The 20437-nt window shown below is 37.8% G+C and overlaps 1 protein-coding gene across 7 annotated transcripts in view; it reads left to right on the plus strand.

Moving 5' to 3' along the window:
• Positions 1 to 20326, plus strand: part of LOC132139622 (GTPase-activating Rap/Ran-GAP domain-like protein 3) — a 59673-nt gene extending 39347 nt beyond the window's left edge. For 3 of the 7 annotated variants that reach the window (XM_059548112.1, XM_059548116.1, XM_059548115.1), the window contains 20 exons: positions 693 to 801; positions 995 to 1040; positions 1286 to 1392; positions 1833 to 1948; positions 2891 to 3013; positions 3089 to 3163; positions 3249 to 3363; positions 4429 to 4455; positions 4644 to 4748; positions 5439 to 5555; positions 5788 to 5963; positions 6119 to 6277; positions 6847 to 6913; positions 6989 to 7096; positions 7217 to 7335; positions 10178 to 10313; positions 10637 to 10696; positions 14622 to 14840; positions 15360 to 15477; positions 19868 to 20326. In XM_059548112.1, the coding sequence (XP_059404095.1) occupies positions 693 to 801; positions 995 to 1040; positions 1286 to 1392; positions 1833 to 1948; positions 2891 to 3013; positions 3089 to 3163; positions 3249 to 3363; positions 4429 to 4455; positions 4644 to 4748; positions 5439 to 5555; positions 5788 to 5963; positions 6119 to 6277; positions 6847 to 6913; positions 6989 to 7096; positions 7217 to 7335; positions 10178 to 10313; positions 10637 to 10696; positions 14622 to 14840; positions 15360 to 15477; positions 19868 to 20033 (2268 nt within the window). In that variant the 3' untranslated portion in view covers positions 20034 to 20326. Of the gene's footprint in view, positions 1 to 692; positions 802 to 994; positions 1041 to 1285; positions 1393 to 1832; positions 1949 to 2890; positions 3014 to 3088; positions 3164 to 3248; positions 3364 to 4428; positions 4456 to 4643; positions 4749 to 5438; positions 5556 to 5787; positions 5964 to 6118; positions 6278 to 6846; positions 6914 to 6988; positions 7097 to 7216; positions 7336 to 10177; positions 10314 to 10636; positions 10697 to 14621; positions 14841 to 15359; positions 15494 to 19867 lie in introns of all 7 variants that reach the window. The other 4 variants (XM_059548114.1, XM_059548118.1, XM_059548113.1 and 1 more) reach the window with 4 other exon arrangements.
• The last annotated feature ends 111 nt before the right edge of the window (positions 20327 to 20437 follow it).

Consider the following 20437-nt stretch of genomic DNA (forward strand, 5'->3'; position numbering starts at 1 on the left):
AACTGACTGATCCTAGGGCTCAACCCTGCTTATCAGATGCTAGAAAGATGTTGGATTCAGTCATGAAAGCCTGTTTTATTGTTCAAGTGTTACACAGTATGTCATTGGAAGGATGCTCTTGTGTAAGGAAGAGGGGAAGTGGCAGAGAATCATAATTGAGCTCTCAGTAGAAATGAATCTGTCACTGCAATAAGTAAATATTCATTCCTGTCACACCCCATGGTCACACCCATGTATCTGTGTCTGGATGCATGTGTGTGTGTGTGAGAGAGAGAGAGAAAGAATGAGAGAGATACTGGTGGAGAGGGGCAGGTGAAAAGCAGCCATGTAGTAATTGAGCTTTAAGGGGATGTTTTATGTGTATGTGTGCTCTTGAGATAAAAGATAAATGCTCCTTTCTGGCCATAATGGCCAAGACTCATTAACAAGCTCAATTATGCTTTCTGGCTAACAGGCTTGAGGTGTCAGAGGTCATATAGAAGCTTTTGAATCTCCACACATGTGCACAGGCCAAACGCAACAACAAACCCACACACATAGGCATGTGCTCTTTTCAAAATGAAACTTTTATCATTCATTTGTTCGTACTGGAGAGAAATAAAATGGTTATATACTTTCAGGAAACAAAAGCAGCCTTTTGAAATATGCTCATGAATGCATGATTATAGCTGTCATTATTGTACTCTGTGCAGGTAGAGAGGAAGAGACACATTGGGAACGACATCGTGACCATTGTGTTTCAGGAGGGAGATGACGCCTCGCCGTCCTTCAAACCCTCTATGATTCGCTCCCATTTCACACGTATCCTTCATCCTCAAGCTGAGTGGAAATGATGCAATGAGTCACCCAATGACAGTGATTAGGCTATTTATGGGTGATGTTTTTTTCTTTACAAGACAAAAGTTTAGAAAATATATATAAATTCATTTAGATTTTTGTGTAAATTAGTTTTGCACGTCAGGCAATTCAATGATTTCCTTTACGTACCCCACAGATATTTTTGCCTTAGTTCGATATAATAGCCAGAATGATAGTTACAGGTAAAAACTTTTATTTGTATATTAAAAGTATGTTAAATGTTGTTTTAATAATATATTAAATATTAATTTATTATATATAAACTACTGGTCAAAATGTGGGTTAAGTTAGATTTTTAAAAATGAAATTAATACTTTTATTCAACAGGGATGCATTGAATTGATCAAAAATGAAAGTAAAGACATTTAGAATGTTACTGAATGGTAGAGTATATTATTTGCATCTTAATCATTTTCTTATGTCGCAGGTTGAAGATTTTCTCAGAGGAGAGTGTGCCGCTGTTTGGCCCTCCCCTCCCTTCCCCACCAGTGTTCACAGACCACCAGGAGTTCAGGGACTTTTTACTAGTTAAATGTTAGTAAATTCACCAGTACATAGAGCTGTAGACAGCATTAAATCAGTTGTTTTCATAATCTTTCACCAAAATGTAACAACATTCTGCTGATGTAACCAAGCCTGTCAGCTGTGAACACCAGCCATATCACATACTATTAATAATATTCAAGGCATTAAATCTAACTCTACTAATGTTTCATGTCACAATGAATTTTTTTATCCCAGTCAAAAATAGATTATATTACATCATTTTAAATATGCATTCATGTTGTCTGCAGTACACAGATCTCCTGTTAGAATGTACACCTGTGCTTTTCTCTTGCCAGCTATAATGATTTGTTTTGGCTCATGAACTCCAAAAGCAGATGCTTTCATTAGACAGACCTTGTAAACTGTGTCATGCTGTTTCCTAAGGGGAATTCTGTTACATAATACCTTTATCCCTCTGTCTCCTGTAGTAATAAATGGAGAAAAAGCCACTCTTGAGACCCCCACTTTTGCTCAGAAACGTCAGCGTACACTGGACATGCTGATTAGATCCCTGTACCAGGATCTCATGCCTGACATGCCCAAGGTATGGACAGTTTCTCAGTCAGGGCCAGAGCCCACTAGAGGGCCTCAGCAAACTTCCAAGAGGACCTCAAGATGGTTTAAAATAAAATAAAACCTTTTTATTCCACGAAAAAAATTATAAAGTCAATATGATTGCTCATTTTTCTAGTTATGCCAAGTTTTAAAATATTTTTTGGTAAGAACTTGTAAACAATATACACAAAAAAAAAAAATCCCTATCCACTAAATTACAAAGAGCAATGTGGCCTTGGAGTTAAAAAGATTGAGAAACACTGATTTAGCACAATATTTTTTCATAAATTTCACTACATATATCCTCAAACTTTTACCTCAATTTTCAGTTTCTTCACACTTTTCTCTTTTATTCTCTCTTTTAGCCCTTTTATTCTGTTGCAGTCCCCTGTTAGCTGGCACTAGAGGTGGACATTGTCTTTTTATTGTTGTCTATGAATGTTTCTATTGTACAGATCTTCTATTCTTCATTTAATAGGGTTGGGAATTAAGAACCGGTTCCATTTATTTTAATGAAAGAGCAAGACTTTAGCCGAATAATTCAAAGACTAAACTGACAGTAAACCTTTCTGTTGTTTTTGCTCTCACACGCAAACAGTTCAACCAGTGAGGTTTAATTTTTTTTTTTTTAATTAATCTTAGACCTTGAGTCAGGTCTTTATCAAAAAGAAGAAGTATTGTATAGTACAAATCTTTTTTAAAAAGGGGAAAGGTGCTGCTGAAAGAGCTATTAACAGAATTCACGTAACAAGAATTGTGAAGTAGAATCAGAATTGAAACATTATTTCATTCCTATCTCTATCTACGATGGCTGGAAATGTACAGTGGTGTAAGAACTTGTAAGTTTCTGCTCTGCTCTGCTCTGCTCGGTCTTTCTGGCTGTTTCTGGGTCAGTCTCTCAGACCCATCTTTATCTATACCGCTCCTGTAGGTTCCCTTCTCTCCGCAGAACATGCTGAACCGACGCTCATTCAGCGACGTACTGCCAGAGTCGCCCAAATCCGCCCGTAAAAAAGAGGAGGCACGTCAGGCTGAGTTTGTTCGTGTGGGACAGGTAGGAACTACAGTTGTCTAAAAGTTAATGTCACAATATGAGTAATGTTATTTATAACTATAATATTATGTCCAGGCCTTGAAGCTGAAAACTATCGTTCGAGGGGATGCACCCACCAGTCTAGTCACCACTGGCCTTTGCAGGAAAGAGGTGAGAGGGCAAGAGGAAAGTGAGACAGAGGCTGTTCTTTTGCTTATGGTTCATCTCTAACTGTTTGTTCCTATGTTCTCTGCAGCCTTGGGAGTCACAGTCGTTCTGCAGTAGCTTCCCATATGATATAGTCTGTGGAGATTCATGGGGACAGTCATTACTCGTCGCCACAGATTCAGCAGGGGTCATGCTACTGGAGGGTGAGATTGCTTTTTCATGAGAAACAACACAATTGGTCAGTGTAGCTAGCTGTTTTCTTAAAAATGACATGCAAAATGTGAACACAAAAAGAAACTTTGACGCAGCTTTTTTTCCATCCAATAAAAGGGAACAGAAAACACGGACTGTCAAACTTTTAAAAGACAAAAAGCACAAAAATACTAGTACCAGCAATTTGTGCACCAGTTTTTGACAGAAGTCTCTTACGCTCACTCAGGCTGCATTTATTTGATCAGAAATACAATGGAATATTATGAAAATACAGGAATATTATGAAATATTTTTACAATTTAAAAAACAGTTCTCTATTTTAATGGTTTAAAATGTAATATATTCCTTTGATGGGAAAACTGAATAGTCTTCATTGTCACAATCCTTCAGCAATCTCTCCAATATGCTGTTTTGCTGCTCAATAAATATTTCATTTAAATATCCGTGTTGAAATCTGTTGTTTGTCAGAGTTGATTGCCTGATGGCAGCACGCCGATATATAGCGGGCATTTCGAGTTTGAAAATTCATTTTCTCTCTCTCCCACTTTGCTTCCTCTTAATACTTACTATCTTATCAAAAAAAGACAGAAAATAAAATGAAAAGGAAAGAAACAAAACAGTTGTGCTGATTTTTTTTTTTTTTTGAATAGCCTGAATAATCATGAATAATCTTCTTTTTTGTTTTCAGGATTCTTCAAAATAACATTTATAGTATAATTTATAATAGAAAAATTATTGTGTAACATTATAGATCACTTTAATTGCACTCTTGATTCAGTTTTGGGGGAAGTCATGGCCTAGTGGTTAGAGAGTTTGACTCCTAACCCTAGGGTTGTGGGTTCGAGTCTCAGGCCGGCAAGACCACGACTGAGGTGCCCTTGAGCAAGGCACCGAACCGAACTGCTCCCTGGGTGCCGCAGCATAAATGGCTGCCCACTGCTCTGGGTGCACGCGCACGCACTTTGGATGGGTTAAATGCAGAGCATGAATTCTGACACATAGCACTTTTTTTAACAAAAAAAGTGAAATCTGATCACCTCTGTCTTTTCTCTTAGCATCAGATCCACTCTTCCCCAATGCAGGTATGAAATGCAAAACCACAACACTACATTAGAAATAAATGCTTATAAATAATATTACAAAACATTTCTAAATGTATCTAGTAGTGATAGTTATCAAATGTGTCTGTTAATCGAAGCAAGTGAATCTCAGTGGGGGATTGAGTTACCATACAAACCACAAACTATTCTTGCTTTGCATGCTGGTCTAGATACACCAACTCTGCCTCCGGTGCAGGTATTTGACAAAACCTTGACTGTAAAACAAATGCACGTGCTTGAACCTCAGGATCTCCTCATTGCAAGAGCAGATAAGGGTAAGATATGTGTTTGTTTTTATATTAATATGAACATATGATTATGGCACTGTTCTTATGTGGGTTGAAGATGGGTTGTGAAATGATCTGCCAAAAGATAGAGAGCGTGAGAAAGAAAGAGACCAAAGCAACGCGACAAAGGAAACTCTTGGTATTTGCTCTAATGAGCATCTTTAGCCAACAGGGACTAGCACAAAATGGTATCTCCAGCACACACACAGGCACTATCTCTGGTTTGTATTGTCTAGCTCATTATAAAGAGAAGCCCAGAGTAGAGATCCATGTAATTTAGAGTCTACCGCCATCTTCTATTCTGATCATTAGTTCAAGACGGTGGACAGCAAACTCTCACTCTGATTGGAAAGCACAGCTTCTGCAGAGGGAAAATAATGAATCCATCATCAACTCGGTCACCAAGCAACTTTCATTCACTATGACAGGCATTTGAAAACCAAACATGTTGCATAAGCTGAGATGTCATTCAGTTTGATGAGACAGGTCTCTCATTTGTTGCGAGCCTAATATCAAATAGTAACATTACTGAAAGCTGTTGTTTGTAGAATTCACTAAACAAAAAGAATTAATCACACTCATTTGAATATTTAAACTTATCCAACGTGCTTGAGTCTTTTTACATCAAATTAAGCTTTAAGTTCCATTGCTTTATATCCAATTTCATCTGTGTTGCAGGGAAAGATGCTCGACTGTATGTTTACAGACTGAGCACGCTCAAACGAGGGATCGAGGAGCGGCAGCTTGTCCGCACCAAGTGTGACAGTCGAGAGAACAAGCTTGAGAAAACCAAAGGTACAGTACGAAAGAAAGACCTCAGTCATCACCCACCCAAATATTTTAAATGACGACAATATTATTAAAACTCTAAATATGAGTGTTGGTGAAGCAACTTTTTGAAACTGGAACTTTTTAATTTACAAACAAGTAGTTAAGCCAAGTAAAGCCATGCCATCTCTTTGACAAAATTGAAGTTTTTAATAATTATCTAATGAAACGATCAAGTAACAGAAATGTGTTTCCTCAGGCTGCCATCTCTACTCCATAAACACGCATCATGGGGTGGAGCTCAGAATCATTGTGGCGATAAGAAACAAGCTCCTTCTGATCACCAGGAAACAGTCACGCGTGGATTGCCTCAGCTCTATCGCTACAGTCACAGGGACCACTGACTCACCTGTGGAAGATTTCCAATACATACGAGTAGGACACGGATTCAGCATGGATTCTCACACAACATGCATTGAAGTTTGCTGTTTAAGTTAAATGTGTTTTACTGTCACTTGCAGCTTATAGGAAGGGTTCTCACAGACATTTAGCTACTCAACATTTCGGATGCTTGCTGTCCCCTGTCTTAGGAGATCTGCTTATGTGACTCCCCGGTGGTCATGGCCCTGGTCGATGGTCCAACAGGAGAGAATGATCACATGATCTGTGTGGCCTACAGACATCAGTTTGACTTGATCAATGAGAGTACAGGAGATGCCTACAGACTACACCATGTAGACTCCAACCGGGTGAGAAACAACCACTTGAATACATACATACACTACTATTGAAAAGTTTATGGACAGTAAGATTATTCTTTTTTGGGAAAAAATATATACATATATTTCTATTTAGCAAGGATGTACTTATTTGATCAAAAGTGTAAAGATATTTATAATGTTACAAAAGATTTCTTTTTCAAATAAACACTGTACATTTGGATTATTCATCATTATTTTTCACAAATATATTAAGGAAATATTAACTGTTGATAACAGTAAGAAATCAGCACCAAATCAGCATATAAAATGATTTGTGAATACTGACGCCTGGAGTAATGGCTGCTGAAAATTCAGCTTTGCCGTCAGGAATAAATTTAATTTTAAAATATAATAAAATATAAAAACACTCATTTGTAATATTTCACAATATTACTGTGTTTTGGTATAGAAAATGCAGCTTAGGTGAGCAGCAGTGTACACATTAATTTACACAATATAACATAATCCAGATATCCTTCCTTTTTTCAGTACTATTATACAATTCAACTGCTTTCAGTTTTTGATTTGTAACATCAGTGTCTATTACTTTTTTCCAGGTGAACTTTGTTGCTGCCATAGATGTGTATGAAGATGGAGAGGCTGGACTACTTCTTTGCTATAACAGTTAGTGTCTATTAAAATATCAGTGACTGTATCTGTGTAAGCAGATCCTCTAAAGCTATACTTCTCTTTCAACAGATATTTGCATCTATAAGAAGGTGTGTCCGTTTAACGGTGCAACACCTATGATTCAACCCAACACTTCAGACTTCCATTTCAGCTGGAACCAAATGCCCAACGCTATTGGTCAGTACCTTTAGGATCTTGAATATTCTTTATTATTACTTTTTATACAATCCAACAATTATTTTGCATTTGCATTAGTGGAAATGATTACAAATCTCTTTGTCACTTCCTGTGTCACAGTGTGTGCGTTCCCATATATACTTGCATTCACCACTGACTCCATAGAGATCCGGCTAGTTGTTAATGGCAACCTAGTATATACAGCTGTCGTTCCAGAATTGCAACTGACTGCGTCCAGAGTAAGTGTTCCAGCCATAAGGTTATACCTATGAATACCATTGTATATTTGGTGTAAATTACATGTTTATTTGGAGTTTTCAAACTAAAACTGGGTCTGCAGCATTTTCAAGGGGTCAAAATACAGGAGTAGTGTAAAACAAAAGTGTAACCATGGCAAAAGTTATGCATTTTACAATGAAAAGTGTAAATAAATCCTAAATCTACTATAATACTACAACACTCTTTATAGAGTACTTTTCAAAGATAGGGGTCTTTAAGATTTTATGTTTTTGAAAGAAGTCTCTTATGCTCACCAAGATGCTCAAGCATTTCTTTAATTGAAAATGCAGTAAAAAATGTAATTATAATTATAATTTAGAATAACCATTTAGTAGTTTAAAATGTAATTCATTTATGTGATGGATATTTTGTCATTATCAATTTTGAAAAACTGATTTTTTTTTTTGTGAAAACCTTTAACATTTTCAAGATTCTTTGATGACTAGTAAGTTCCAAAGAACACAGATTATTTGAAATAGATTTTTGATAGGTATATAATAGGTAACTATATAATGGTCTTTACCAGCATTATTGGTCAATTTAATGCTTTAATTTCCTTTTATAAAAAAAATCTTACTGACCACAAACTATTGAATGGTAGTATACTCTATTAGAAAAGAATTAACAGATTGAACACATGGAAAACGTATTAGCAATGGCAGAAAATGTTTTGATGACAGTATCATTTCTTTTATATGATGCATTCTTCTGTATGACAATAAATTATACATTTCCATCCCAAACATTTATCAGTCAGGTCACATTTCTCCAGTGTTGGGAAGGTTACTTTGGAAATGTAATAGGTTACAGATTACAAGTTACCCTGTTTAAAATGTAATAGTAGTGTAACTTTTTCAATTACTTTATTAAAGTAATGTAACTAATTACTTTTGAGTACTTTTTGATTACTTTTCTAAATTTGTGAAAATTAAAGAATAATAAATAAAAGCATATACATCAACTTAAATACAGTTATCTAATAAGCATGTGACGTATTCTGTGTAATAAACTCCTGAAACATTGGTGTTTTTTTGAAACTGCTGTCTCTGTATATGATGATAGTTTTCTCAAAATAAGTAAAATGCACATGAAGTGACACAGAGCAGTTCTAGAAATTATGTTTATGTGCTCGTGTACTCCTATATTGAGATGGCAGAGGTTGAAAACACTGCGAGCTTCAGTAGGCCTATGTGTAGTAAATGAAACCATGTCTTTGCCATTAATTTACAGGAGGGGCGGACTGGGAAAAGAATTCAGACTGGAAAATTCAATCTCATACAAACTAATTCATGGACAAAACTATTTTTTGTGTGGACCTGACATAAAAAAGGTTTAAATCTTTAATTTGGGGACATGCAAATTAATTAAAAGTTATCTCCTGAACTGCACCTTCACGTCTCTTTATTTTGCCCTGTTATCCATCTCTCTCATGACTTTAATACTCAAGATTGAACAAAACTATACTTTACAATACAATACTCTACAATGCTACAATATATTTATAGAAAAAATCCTAATACTGTACAGGAGTCATGTTTTTCCCTTACAAAAAATTACCATGCTTTTATTAGCCTATTTAAAAGTAAAATAAGCTTGTTTTATTTTTTGTTTTGTTTTTTGCAAATGGATAAATAAATACATTTGTAAAATAATTTTACATTTTTGGTTATCACAGTTAAACAATAGTAACCATTTTCTCTGGATTTATAGTTAAAAATTAAAATGTTAAATTTCGTAAGGGTTGTGTTGTTGTCTGTCGTAGCTCCCCCTAAACCTATAAAAAAAATCTGTTTTTTTTTTTAGCTAAATTACTACTGTAACATCACAACAGATAATAATGATGTCCTTTATATAGTATTTTGAGTGATGACTGATGAGCAACGTGCTGCTGCTTGATTAAATAAATAAAAAAACAAAGACAAAAAGGCATCTTTACAGATGAAACTGACCTGAAACCCTGAACAGTAGTTCAGCTTCTCTGCTCCAGCAATCCTCTCTCTCTCTCTCTCTCTCTCTCTCTCTCGCTCTCTCTCTCTCTCTCTCTCTCTCTCTCTCTCTCTCTCTCATTGATTACTCTGAGTCTGATCCAAACCGTTTGGCGGAGGCGCGGAGAGCGCGCGCGTCATGACTAACAATTCATGATTTATTAGAGATTTAATTATCAAATGGCGGATTCGCAAATGATCGCTTTAGTACATTCGGCAGGCAATTATACAATAATGATATTAAATAGTGGGGCAAAATCGGCTGTCCGGCCACCGGGAATTGTCCTGGTTCTCCCGGTGTCCAGTCCGCGCCTGATTTCCACAGACACGCAGAACGTGCAGGAGTCATATATTGCATTTTTGGGGCTTTATATTAACAGACACTAGTCGATGTCATGTTTTGATTCAAGTGTACTGACCTACTTTTGATTTAGTCATCCAAAATGTGGCATATTCCGTCCGCGTTAGGCATTCCATTTTTATGACTGGATTCTATGAACCAGACTGTATTTCCGCATCCCGGAAATGATTAGGGCGGTAAGTCTCAGAATAGTCAGTGCAATTTGGGAAAGAAATCAGTTAAATCTGTTTGTGGATGTGTGTAAATATTCAAATGTAATCCCCTTTGTAATCGTTAAAAATTTCATAAGTAACTGTAATTTAATTACTCATTTTTTCTTAGTAACTGTAGCTAATTACAGTTACAATAATTTTGTAATTAAATTACGTAACGCCGTTACATGTAACTAGTTACTCCCCAACACTGCATTTCTCATCGTTTTTATCTTCTTATTTCTTCCTCTCTTTATTTCTGTAGTCGGATATCTATTTCATCTCGTCAGCACCTATAAACTCTGCCTCTAACTGTAGCTCCAGAGACACTAGTTCCCAGAGTTCCCCTCAGACTCCCACCGGCTACGAGATGCCTGTCTTCCCTTCACCGCTTGGAGATGGTAGGCTTCTGCTCTTGATGGAACATGTACACATTCTACCTTACTGATTAAACTGAATTCCCATGCTATTGAACTTAATATAGAAGTTAAACTTGGGTATTTGTGTTCAGTATTTGAGAGTGTGTGATTTTGCCTAAGTATATGATGTTTTTGCCTGTGTATATGACTTTGGCTAAGTATATGATGCATTTCTTCTGTTTAAGGGTACAGAGTTTCATAAGCAAGTCGTCAACCTGTGTTTGTTTATTATTTTACAATGCATTGGTCTTTTAATCTGTGCGTGGGTTGGGTTGATATATTGCTCTCTTCCATCCCTGGTCCAGATTGTATTCGGATCCCCTACGGCACCAAGCTATCCCTCTACATGTCTAAAGACTCTGAAGGTACTGCAGGCCTTTCTGTTGCCTACATTTCCCATGCTGCTTCATTAATGCACATTACCACGGAGACTCACCCTGCCTTTTATTCAATTAACAGACGCATGTAGCCGGTGTTGAGTGAAATATGCAGCTAACATAATGTGTCCCTTCTTGCAGTCTCACAGAAAGAATGACAAAAAACAAAAAGCGAGAAATGGTGGCATGAGGAGTCTATGGGAAAAAGAACAGTGGAGAGAAACAGAAGTGAATGAGATAGAGAGGTGGGAGAGGAAATCAATAGACAGACAGAGATACAGATACATACAAACAGAGATGACTGAAAAGATGTTTTAGGGAAATGGGACACATTTGCTAGAGCATAAGCCCCTCTTCATACACACACACACAGACTGGACGGCCCTTCAGAGCTTAGCACTTTTGTCTACACAAAGAGGCCTGAAGAGGGATGTCAAGGGGGCTGTGACAAAATCCACATCCTGGTGTTTTTAAACATCCAGCCAACTGTCTGTGTCTGCCATTTTTGCACCATGGGAAAAAGCATACCATGACTCATCTCAACATGATCTTCGCAATGCAACACATCTGCGTTATACACCAATTACTAACACTCTAGTATAAGGGTCAATTTGTTAACCTTAGTTAATTCATTTGGTATCGTGAACTAAAAATGAACAGTACTTTTACAGCATTTATTAATCTGTTCTTTCTACTTATACATTTCTAACATTTCAAGTTGTATAACCTGACATGAGTGCTTTTCCCACAAACATGAATTAATAATTAACAATGTTATATTTGTGAATTAACATTAACCTGAATTAATAAATGCTGTAAATGCTTAATGCATTAGCTAAATTTAAGTAATTTCACCTTATTGTAACGTGTTACCATTTCTTGTTGTAAGTTTTTATTTTTTTCAGTCTGTATATAACAAATGAGATTATTATTATTTTACAAATACTACCGTTTGGGGTTTGGTAAGATTATATATATAAATATTAATTATATATATATATATATATATATATATATATATATATATATATATATATATATATATATATATATATATATATATATACTGTATATATATATATATATATATATATATATATATATATATATATATATATATATATATATATATAAATTATTCCTGGGATGACATTGTGTGACATGATCCATCAGAGATCATTTTAATATGATGACTTGGTACTAAAGAAACTGAGCTGAGCTGCTTTTGTGTAAATTGTAATGTATTTTTTCAAGTATTCATTGATGAATAGAAAGTTCAAAAGATCAGCATTTATCTGAAACAGCAATTATTTTGAAATCTCTTGTAATAATCTAAATCTCTTGTAACACTAAATCTAAATGAAGTAGTTCAGATAGTTCTAAATGAAGAACACGGCGTGAGTGAAGCATCAGCTGATGCTCAGTTGATAGTAACTCCTCCCACTACAATTAATAAGATATATAAGACCATCCGTACTCACGCTTGCCATAGTCTGTCGCACAGACACGCACTTACCCTTCTCCATCCCCAACTCCTCCTATGTAGATACATGATCACTTAACTCCATGGATATATATCATCTATCCAGCACATGTTGCTCCGATTGTTCAATATTTTCACAGAATGGAGTTACTCTACTGGTATATAACTGTGCATGTAAAAATATCTGGAAATTGTATAGGCTTCAGGGCATTCAAACCTCAGTGAGGTTTTGCCTGTGGATAGCTCAGAATCTGAACCCTTCAGTGCGAAGCCTGTAGCCAAACATAAGACCTCTACAATATTTTGACATTAACAAGTGGTCCTGACTGAAATCGTAACTTATTGTGCTCTAACAATTATAAAACAAAACGGCATGTGTGTTGCGGAAGAACACTGTGAATATATAAACCTACTTGGTTTATGTATATGACGAGTCACTCAAATTCTGGGCTTCTCCTCAGTGATTCAGGGTGAGGCAAAAACATGTTTTGAAAGATGGATTCATGATGTACTCACTCATTAAATCAATTTTGTACATTAAAAAGTTGCATAGTGTACCATTACCTTTTGTGTATCTTGCTGTCCCATGGTACAAAAATAACTCTGGAATACTTTCAGTATATTCCAGACACACGCATGTATTTGTAATGAAATAGTCCTGTGTTTGATTATGGCTCTCTAATTGCTCAAAATTAACTTAAAAGGGGAAGCATCCTTCCTCGCCTGGAAATTTATGTATGCTGTTGGGCAATGTCTCAGATCCTCGCTCTTTTATCTAACATGACTACAGTTTTCAAGATTCTTGTTTGTTGATACTAAAAATATGAGTGAATTATTTGCTCTGAATCAATATGCCTGTAAAAATAGAAGGAAGAAAAAAAATAGAAAGAAAGAAAGTGTAAAAAAAAATTACAAAAAATGTCAATACTGCTTCCACGGTATTCAAGATACTGTAGTAAATATAGTATCACTAGTACTAGTAACACTACCTCATCTGCATATCCAGTAACACAGCATGTGCATATTGACGCATCTCATTCAAATAAAAGCAGCATTTCTTATGGTTTATGTTAAGTGTTTTTTATTATTATTATTATTATTATTATTATTGTGTTGTTTCTTTATTATGAAGCTTCATCTGGTAGCATATATATGTATGTTGTTTGTTTGTTTTGTTTTTTGAGACACCGGTGAAAATAACCCTTCAACTCTGCATTTATAACCCAATTTTGGTCCAGTGGCCTAGCGGTTTCCATCATTTCCTGCTCTAGCTCTACCCAGAATTACCCAAGACATGATTTTTGCATGGAATAGTTCATTAGCAGGCAGACAGAAGCACTGATTAACTGACTTTCCCTTTAAACACCTGTCATTCCCATGTGCTTGCCCTATCTATTCTTTTAGTTGTCTATATCAAGTCTCAAGTCTTAGTCAAGCGGATAGAAAATTAGTCAACTGTGATAAATCTGTGGTGCTGAATGTTTACCTTACAGATGTCTACTGTAAAAAAAAACTCATTTTAATGTTTCTTTTGTTTGTTGTTGTATTTTTTCTGTGGTAACTGACAGCATTAAAAACAAAAATCAATAATGTCCTAACCAATCAGACTTTACTAGTAGTGGACCATCAAATTTCCCAAAAATCCCATTCCTGTTCCAGTTTAATGGGCTTTATTTTGTCTATTGGGTTGAATTAACTGTTTTACCTAATCTGGATCAGAATGTTTGACAGTTGACAAATGTAAACACATATAAGTTTAGGCTCACTTCACCCAAAAAGCAAGCAATGCCACTCTGTAAATAAATAACGCAACTAGCGTCATCAGATCAAGTGTGAACTGGGTCACAAGTAAAAGTCTAAAAACAGACTCAAGTCGGACTCAAGTTCAAGTCATTAGTCTGAAGCCCACACTTTAGAGAGGGAAAACATATGCAAAAAAAATTTATTTTACAAGTAAAATTGTAATATTTCTTAATGTTACTGTTTTACTGTTTTTGATCAAGTAAATGCAGCCTTCGTGAGCGTAAAGGGCTTACCAACTCAAAACATTAAAACAAAAATTACTGACCTCAAACTTTTGAATGGTAGTCTATGTTTACTAATAGACTGTTGCTTCAGAATTATATTAAACTGTGTTCTAGTTATTCCACAAATGCAAAAAAAATTATTTCATTTGAGCTAATTACAGTATCATGGATCCAGCAGTGACTCTTGTGTGCAAGTGCATTTCTGTATGTGTTTTTACGAAAGAAGGCAGTGTGTGTTCTTACCTCATTCTATGCTGAGTAAATGTTAATGTGCCTAGCAGTAGTTCTCGACCTACACGGACTATTAACAGTGTAGCAGTTACACCTTTAATTCTAACTTCTCATTCTTTAGTTTTCTCTCTTCTTTTTTGTCCCTCTCCAACCATCCCTTTCTCTCTTCAAGGTGAAGTTCCCTCAAAACACATTTATAAGATCCCGTTGAGCAACCTAGTTGGACGGAGCATAGAAAGGCCCCTCAAATCTCCATTGGTCAATAAAGTGCTCACAGCACCTGCCCCCAGTTTGATCGGCTCCACTCCCATGATCTCAAGCACAACCTCCCTCTCACTGTCTCGCATGGAGATCAAAGAGATCGCCAGCCGCACACGGAAAGAACTACTGGGTGAGTGTCTCTGTGTTTGTGCACTCTTAAACTGAAAGCTATCATTATGCTTGTGTGGCTCAGTGGGAAGCTGGCAAGAAACATACCGAAAGAAATCTGCGGCAGCATAAGTGCTGCTGGAGATCTGTCTTAAGGGTTGGACATTAAAGCTCCAAGTGTTGCAGCTCAGTACCATTTATTATTAACCTTTCAATTATGAGTGTTAAAAAAAAACTGTAACGATACTCGCATACTTGATCTGTTGTAATGCTTGTTCTGCAGTCAAACTGAGATGAGACAGACATTTTTCATTATGAAGTGTTGGGAGTAGACATCCTGATCACACATTAGATAAAATGCTAGATGTAGTAGACTGCCACACTTCACACAACCCCCAAACCCCACCCCCCTACTATTCCACCTCCTGGATGTGCAATTTAATGTTATCTTATAATTACAGCCAAACATGTTGAATTATGATCAGTAGTCTATGAATTTGTGTGTGTCTGAGTTTGTCTGTGTCCTCTGTACCTGTTGTAGGTTTGACTGAGGAACCCAGCAGTAAGGCAGATGGTAACTCAGTGAAACAGAGAAGAATGAGCAAGAAAACCAAGGAAGAAGAACAGAGGAGAACAGCAGAGATCAGCACCACTGAGCAGTAAGTTTGTGTGTGTGTGTGTGTGTGTGTGTGTGTGTGTGTGTGTGTGTGTGTGTGTGTGTGTGTGTGTGTGTGTGTGTGTGTGTTTGTGTGTGTGTGTGTGTGTGTGTGTGTGTGTGTGTGTGTGTGTGTGTGTGTGTGTGTGTGTGTGTGGTATTGGGTGGATGGTAGGGCTGGGCAATACACATTGAATATTCATTATATATTCAAAAGTGTGAGTAAGTTTGATTTATTTTCATAAATCATTCATTTTCATAAACTGTTTCAATTAATTGGTACATTGTTGTTAATTGTTCCCTTTCAAGGGAACTTCAAACTGCGTCCTCTAGGGGTCGCTATGGGGAACACCTTGTTGTGACCTGTGTCTGAAGCATACAATGAAAAAACACCAACAAGTTGGTGGGCGATAGCCCCTGACGTCACTACCAGTTCAACTATAGATAAATAGGTGCTAGGAGAACACGTCATTCTCTTCTTCGTCTTCATTGACTGTTTTTTTTAAACGCACAGCGTTTAGGAGTGCATGTTTCTCGCCAGAGGCTTTGCTCGTATACTGTGGTATGTGTGTGTGTGTAGTGAAGAGCAAGAGCAAGCGCAAGCATTCAGCTCTCGAGGGAGTTGGATGCGCTCTGCTGTGCTCATTGTCATGCATTCACGAGACTCCAAGGGGATGTGAGTATATAATAAATTACCCGAGTTGGTACCAACATTTGCATGAGTGCGTTCGCCTTTCGCGGAAATAGCGATGCTATTAGCGGCAGCAGTTTTTGCTCAAGCTTTATTTCTTTGGTAATCTAGCGAGTGGGCAGAGCCTGTTTAGCTCCCGTGGGAGCTGAATGCTTGCTGCACGTTGCGTCGCTGTGAGAACATGGAAAGGATCTGAAGGGAAATTTCTCCCTATCAGTAATTTCCTTTTGTTTATGCTGTACTCCGCCTTGAAAAATGTTTAAAATAAAACATCAAAAATTTATCATCTGCATCCACAGATTCCAGCATATTAGTTATGCCAACATCAAGGGGATGCATGAGAATGGTTATGAGAAGATGCCACCAGTTAAGGAGAAGCTGCAATGCTATCTCTCCATGGGGGAAGCATCTTCTCTTAAGATATAAGTCTATTAGGATACATCTCGCCTTTTAACTTTCGATACCTCTGTCGAGACAGTGGTTGAGGAGTTCAGGAAGTTTAGTTCACACAAACAGAGCATTTAGCATCCTCCGCGTCGCGATAAACACATTGAGAAGTCTTCTCTTAAGACTTCCTCCTTGCAAAGCACTAGCAAAATGTTTAGAGGATGTGTGCATCCATGTCATCGTTATTTGGTACCCGATGACACTCACGATCTCTGTCTTGTTTGTTTGGGCTAAAAGCACTCACGCGATGTCCTTGAGGGGGCGATTTGCGTGCATTTGTGTTTGAGGAAAGAGGGACAGACATCTGCTTCCCACGAGCTGTTGGAGGTTATGGATCATGCCGCGGCAAGGTTAGACTTGCCGTGAAAGCGTGCTAAGAAAGTGATGCCGCAAGGTCGTCTCGATGAGCGTTATCTTTCTTGCCATAGCCCTCCAGCTCAGGTGAGCCTTCCATTTTTTCCTGATCTCCATACAGAGATCGAGTAGAAATGGAAGAGGCCATTTTTCTTACGAATCCATCGATTCCAGCATACGAGTATGCAATATCGAGGTGATGTGCAAAAACGGTTTCAGGATGAGGAAGCTGAGTTGCGCCGCACCATGGATTTTGCACTCTGTGCCACTAAGCAGACAGCCTCTGCCATGGCAGGTCTATGGTGGCCATGGTAGTAACAGGGAGACATCTGTTGGTGAACCTGGCAGACATCAGGTAGAAAGTAAGGTTTTCTTCTTGATGCTCCGGTACCTCCGTTTTGGTCGAGAGGTTCAGGGAGGTAAAAGCATGCTCAGCAGCCTTCAATCCTACACGAACATCCAGGTCTGAGCCTGAACAACATAGGGATCCTGGTCCGTCTTGGTCTGAGGATCAGAGACTGGCACAGAAGTCTAGTGTTGCAGCTCGCGCTCCTCTCCTAATCTACGGGTAGGTGTAGGAGGAATCATGGGTCAAAGGAAAATAGGCAAAGGGAGGTGTTCCAGACAAGGCGTCAATGCTTTCGTGCGGATCAGAGTGATACTTGAGTATCTACTCACTCCCTTTGGGGGGTTTACACCTGCCCTTACCTCCCCCTTCCTAATTCCCCTGTAACCACCAGCTCTCCATTTGCAATTTTCATTTGCAAGAATCTTATTGTATAATGCTGTCTCAGGCAGTGCTCCCCTCGCCTCAAGGGATTGTATTTGAGCTTGCCTCTCCCATTTGGTTCGGCACCTCTGCGATGCTTAGGAAACTTTAAGTACACACGCTAAGCTCTGTGTACTCTCTGAATACATACGGTCGTAAGTGTGCACGTTGAACACTTTGCGCACTTTCTAAAATCCACGTAAGTGTTAAGTGTGCATGCTAGCACTTTGTGCACTTTCTAAAATCCACATAGGTGGTAAATGTGCACGCAAGACTCTGCGCACCTTCTGAAATCCGGTACTGTTAGGGATACACGCTCACCTTTGTTCCATTCTTTCGAGTTGGTTAGACCTTGGTTCATTGGGCACCACTCAACCAGTATGTTTTTTATCAAACATTTCAAGCAGTGCCTGAGATCTCTCCCCTTGTGAGGAGTTGAATTCCTCGCTCCGTGGGCTGTTCTCATGGTAGTTTAGCAGCGCTCCCCTTTACCAAAAAGGTTTTCCTATGAGCACGCTACTCTCTTTCTGAATTCTGAGTTCTCCTCTCATGTGAGAGTTCTCTGTTTTTCCCAGAGCACCTGGCATCCAGCAGCATTAGGTAAACTAGGCCCTTCCTTCACCTCTCTTATGCACTGAGTTTTTGGCTAGCTTGCAGTACGCTTACCCTTCTGACTCTCATGATCAGGCTGAAGGTTGAGCCCCCCCTTTTGTTGAGATTGTTGAGAGTTGGGGTTGTGCTTCCTCAGCTAGGTAGCCTACTGCTTGCCGTTCCAGCATGGAACATTCTGCAGGTGGAATATGCGGTAGGTCAAGCTCCCCCTCGTTTGAGAGCTGGGTGTTTGCCCCTCCCCTCAGCTAGAAATTTACTGCTAGCCGCTCCAGCATTATTACCATAGCTCGAGTTGATGACTCTCAAACATATTGTTTTTGGGATGCATCTTTCCTTCTATGATCTGCTCTTTCAGAGTGCCACGAGAGCCCCCGTAGAACAGTGTCTAAAATCCATGTTATGGTAAGTTTGCTTGTGAAGTCTTTGCGCACTTTCTAAAATCCACACTGTGGTAAGTTCGCATGGTAGAGTTGGTACTCTGTGCTCTCCATGATTCAGGTCTGCACTCCCTTCAGCATGGCGGCGTGGGTATACTGTTTCCCATAGCGACCCCTAGAGGACGCAGTTCGAAGTTCCCTTGAAAGGGAACGTCTCAGGTTACGAATGTACCCATGGTTCCCTGAGTAGGGAACGAGACACTGTGTCCTCTTGCTTCCTGCCATGCTTCGGACGCAAGCTTCAGACGAAGAAATGAATGACGTGTTCTCCCAGAGCCTGTTTATAGTCGCACCGGTAGTGACGTCAGGGGCTGTCCCCAACCAACTTGTTGGTGTTTTTTCATTGTATGCTTTAGACACAGGTCACGACAATGCGTTCCCCATATCGACCCCTAGAGGATGCAGTGTCTCATTCCCTGAGACATTTTATCAGTTTGTTGAATTGTCAATTAAAAATTTTCACACACACAAAAAAACATTTATTAAAATATTATACTACAGATTTTTATATTTTTAATTGAAAAAATTGAGAATTTTACAGTTACTGGAAATATAGACCCACACTATATGCACAAAGGTTTGGAGTCATTATTTGTTTAAAAAAAATACAGTAATATTGTAAAATATTATTAATTGTAAAATATTTTTTTAAATGTATTTAATTTATGTGATGCCAAAGCTGAATTTTAAGCATTAATCATTACTTCATTGTCACATGATCCTTCACAAATCATTCTAATATGCTGATTTGGTGCTCAAGAATAATTTATTCTTAGTCTTATTCTTACCAAAGCTGTTAAAACTGTAATACATTTTACAGGATACTTTGATCAAAATATAATTTTTTAAATATAATTTAATTATTTTATAATAACATTATCAATTTCTTTAGTGTACCCTTTGATCAATTTAGTGTGTCCTTGCTTAAAACTTTCATTTTATACAAAAAAGTACTGTTTTCTGGTAATAGGCTGAAAATATCATGCTGTAATTTAAGCTATATATCACCCAGTCCAGTACAGGAAATGAAAGGTTATTTCTGCATGTTAGACATGAACATACCAGCGATGTATACTGACTATAGGATATGTCCAATCAGAGTGGGAATGGAGTCTGTAGATGGAGAAACTGATGTCCAGCAGTTTTGCTCATCTGGCTCTGAGGTGGAGCCTCGAGATGATAGCCCACCCACGTCCTGCCCTTTTACCTTCGCCACATCTTTTGAGGAGGATGTTTTGGACCTTAAGTGATGACAATCACAGTCTTTGGATCACAGTGCACCTCTCACCTCCTACTAACTTTTACTTTATATTATTCTTTTAACCATGTTACGTAGAATTTTCTGTTTTCCTCAGTCATCTGTGTGTGCAAATGCATCCCCTGAGCTTTAAACTTTACAGGAGAATGAGTTTACAGTGTGGTGATGTCAAAATTTACTCCTGGTGGATGTATGCATGTGTGTGCATATGTGTATGATCCTGTGTTTACTCTATAAGAAAGATAGAAATACAACTAGAAAATCAGATTATCAACTATCATTTCCAAATTCAATCAGGACCACTTCCGTCAAGTATATTTATGACAATTATAATTGCATACAGTTAGTGTTGGCGGTATGGCTATGTTCTGGGCAACACTCCACACGCCTGTCCAT

Source organism: Carassius carassius, chromosome 4 (genome assembly GCF_963082965.1).
Source record: "Carassius carassius chromosome 4, fCarCar2.1, whole genome shotgun sequence".
Taxonomy (NCBI): domain Eukaryota; kingdom Metazoa; phylum Chordata; class Actinopteri; order Cypriniformes; family Cyprinidae; genus Carassius; species Carassius carassius.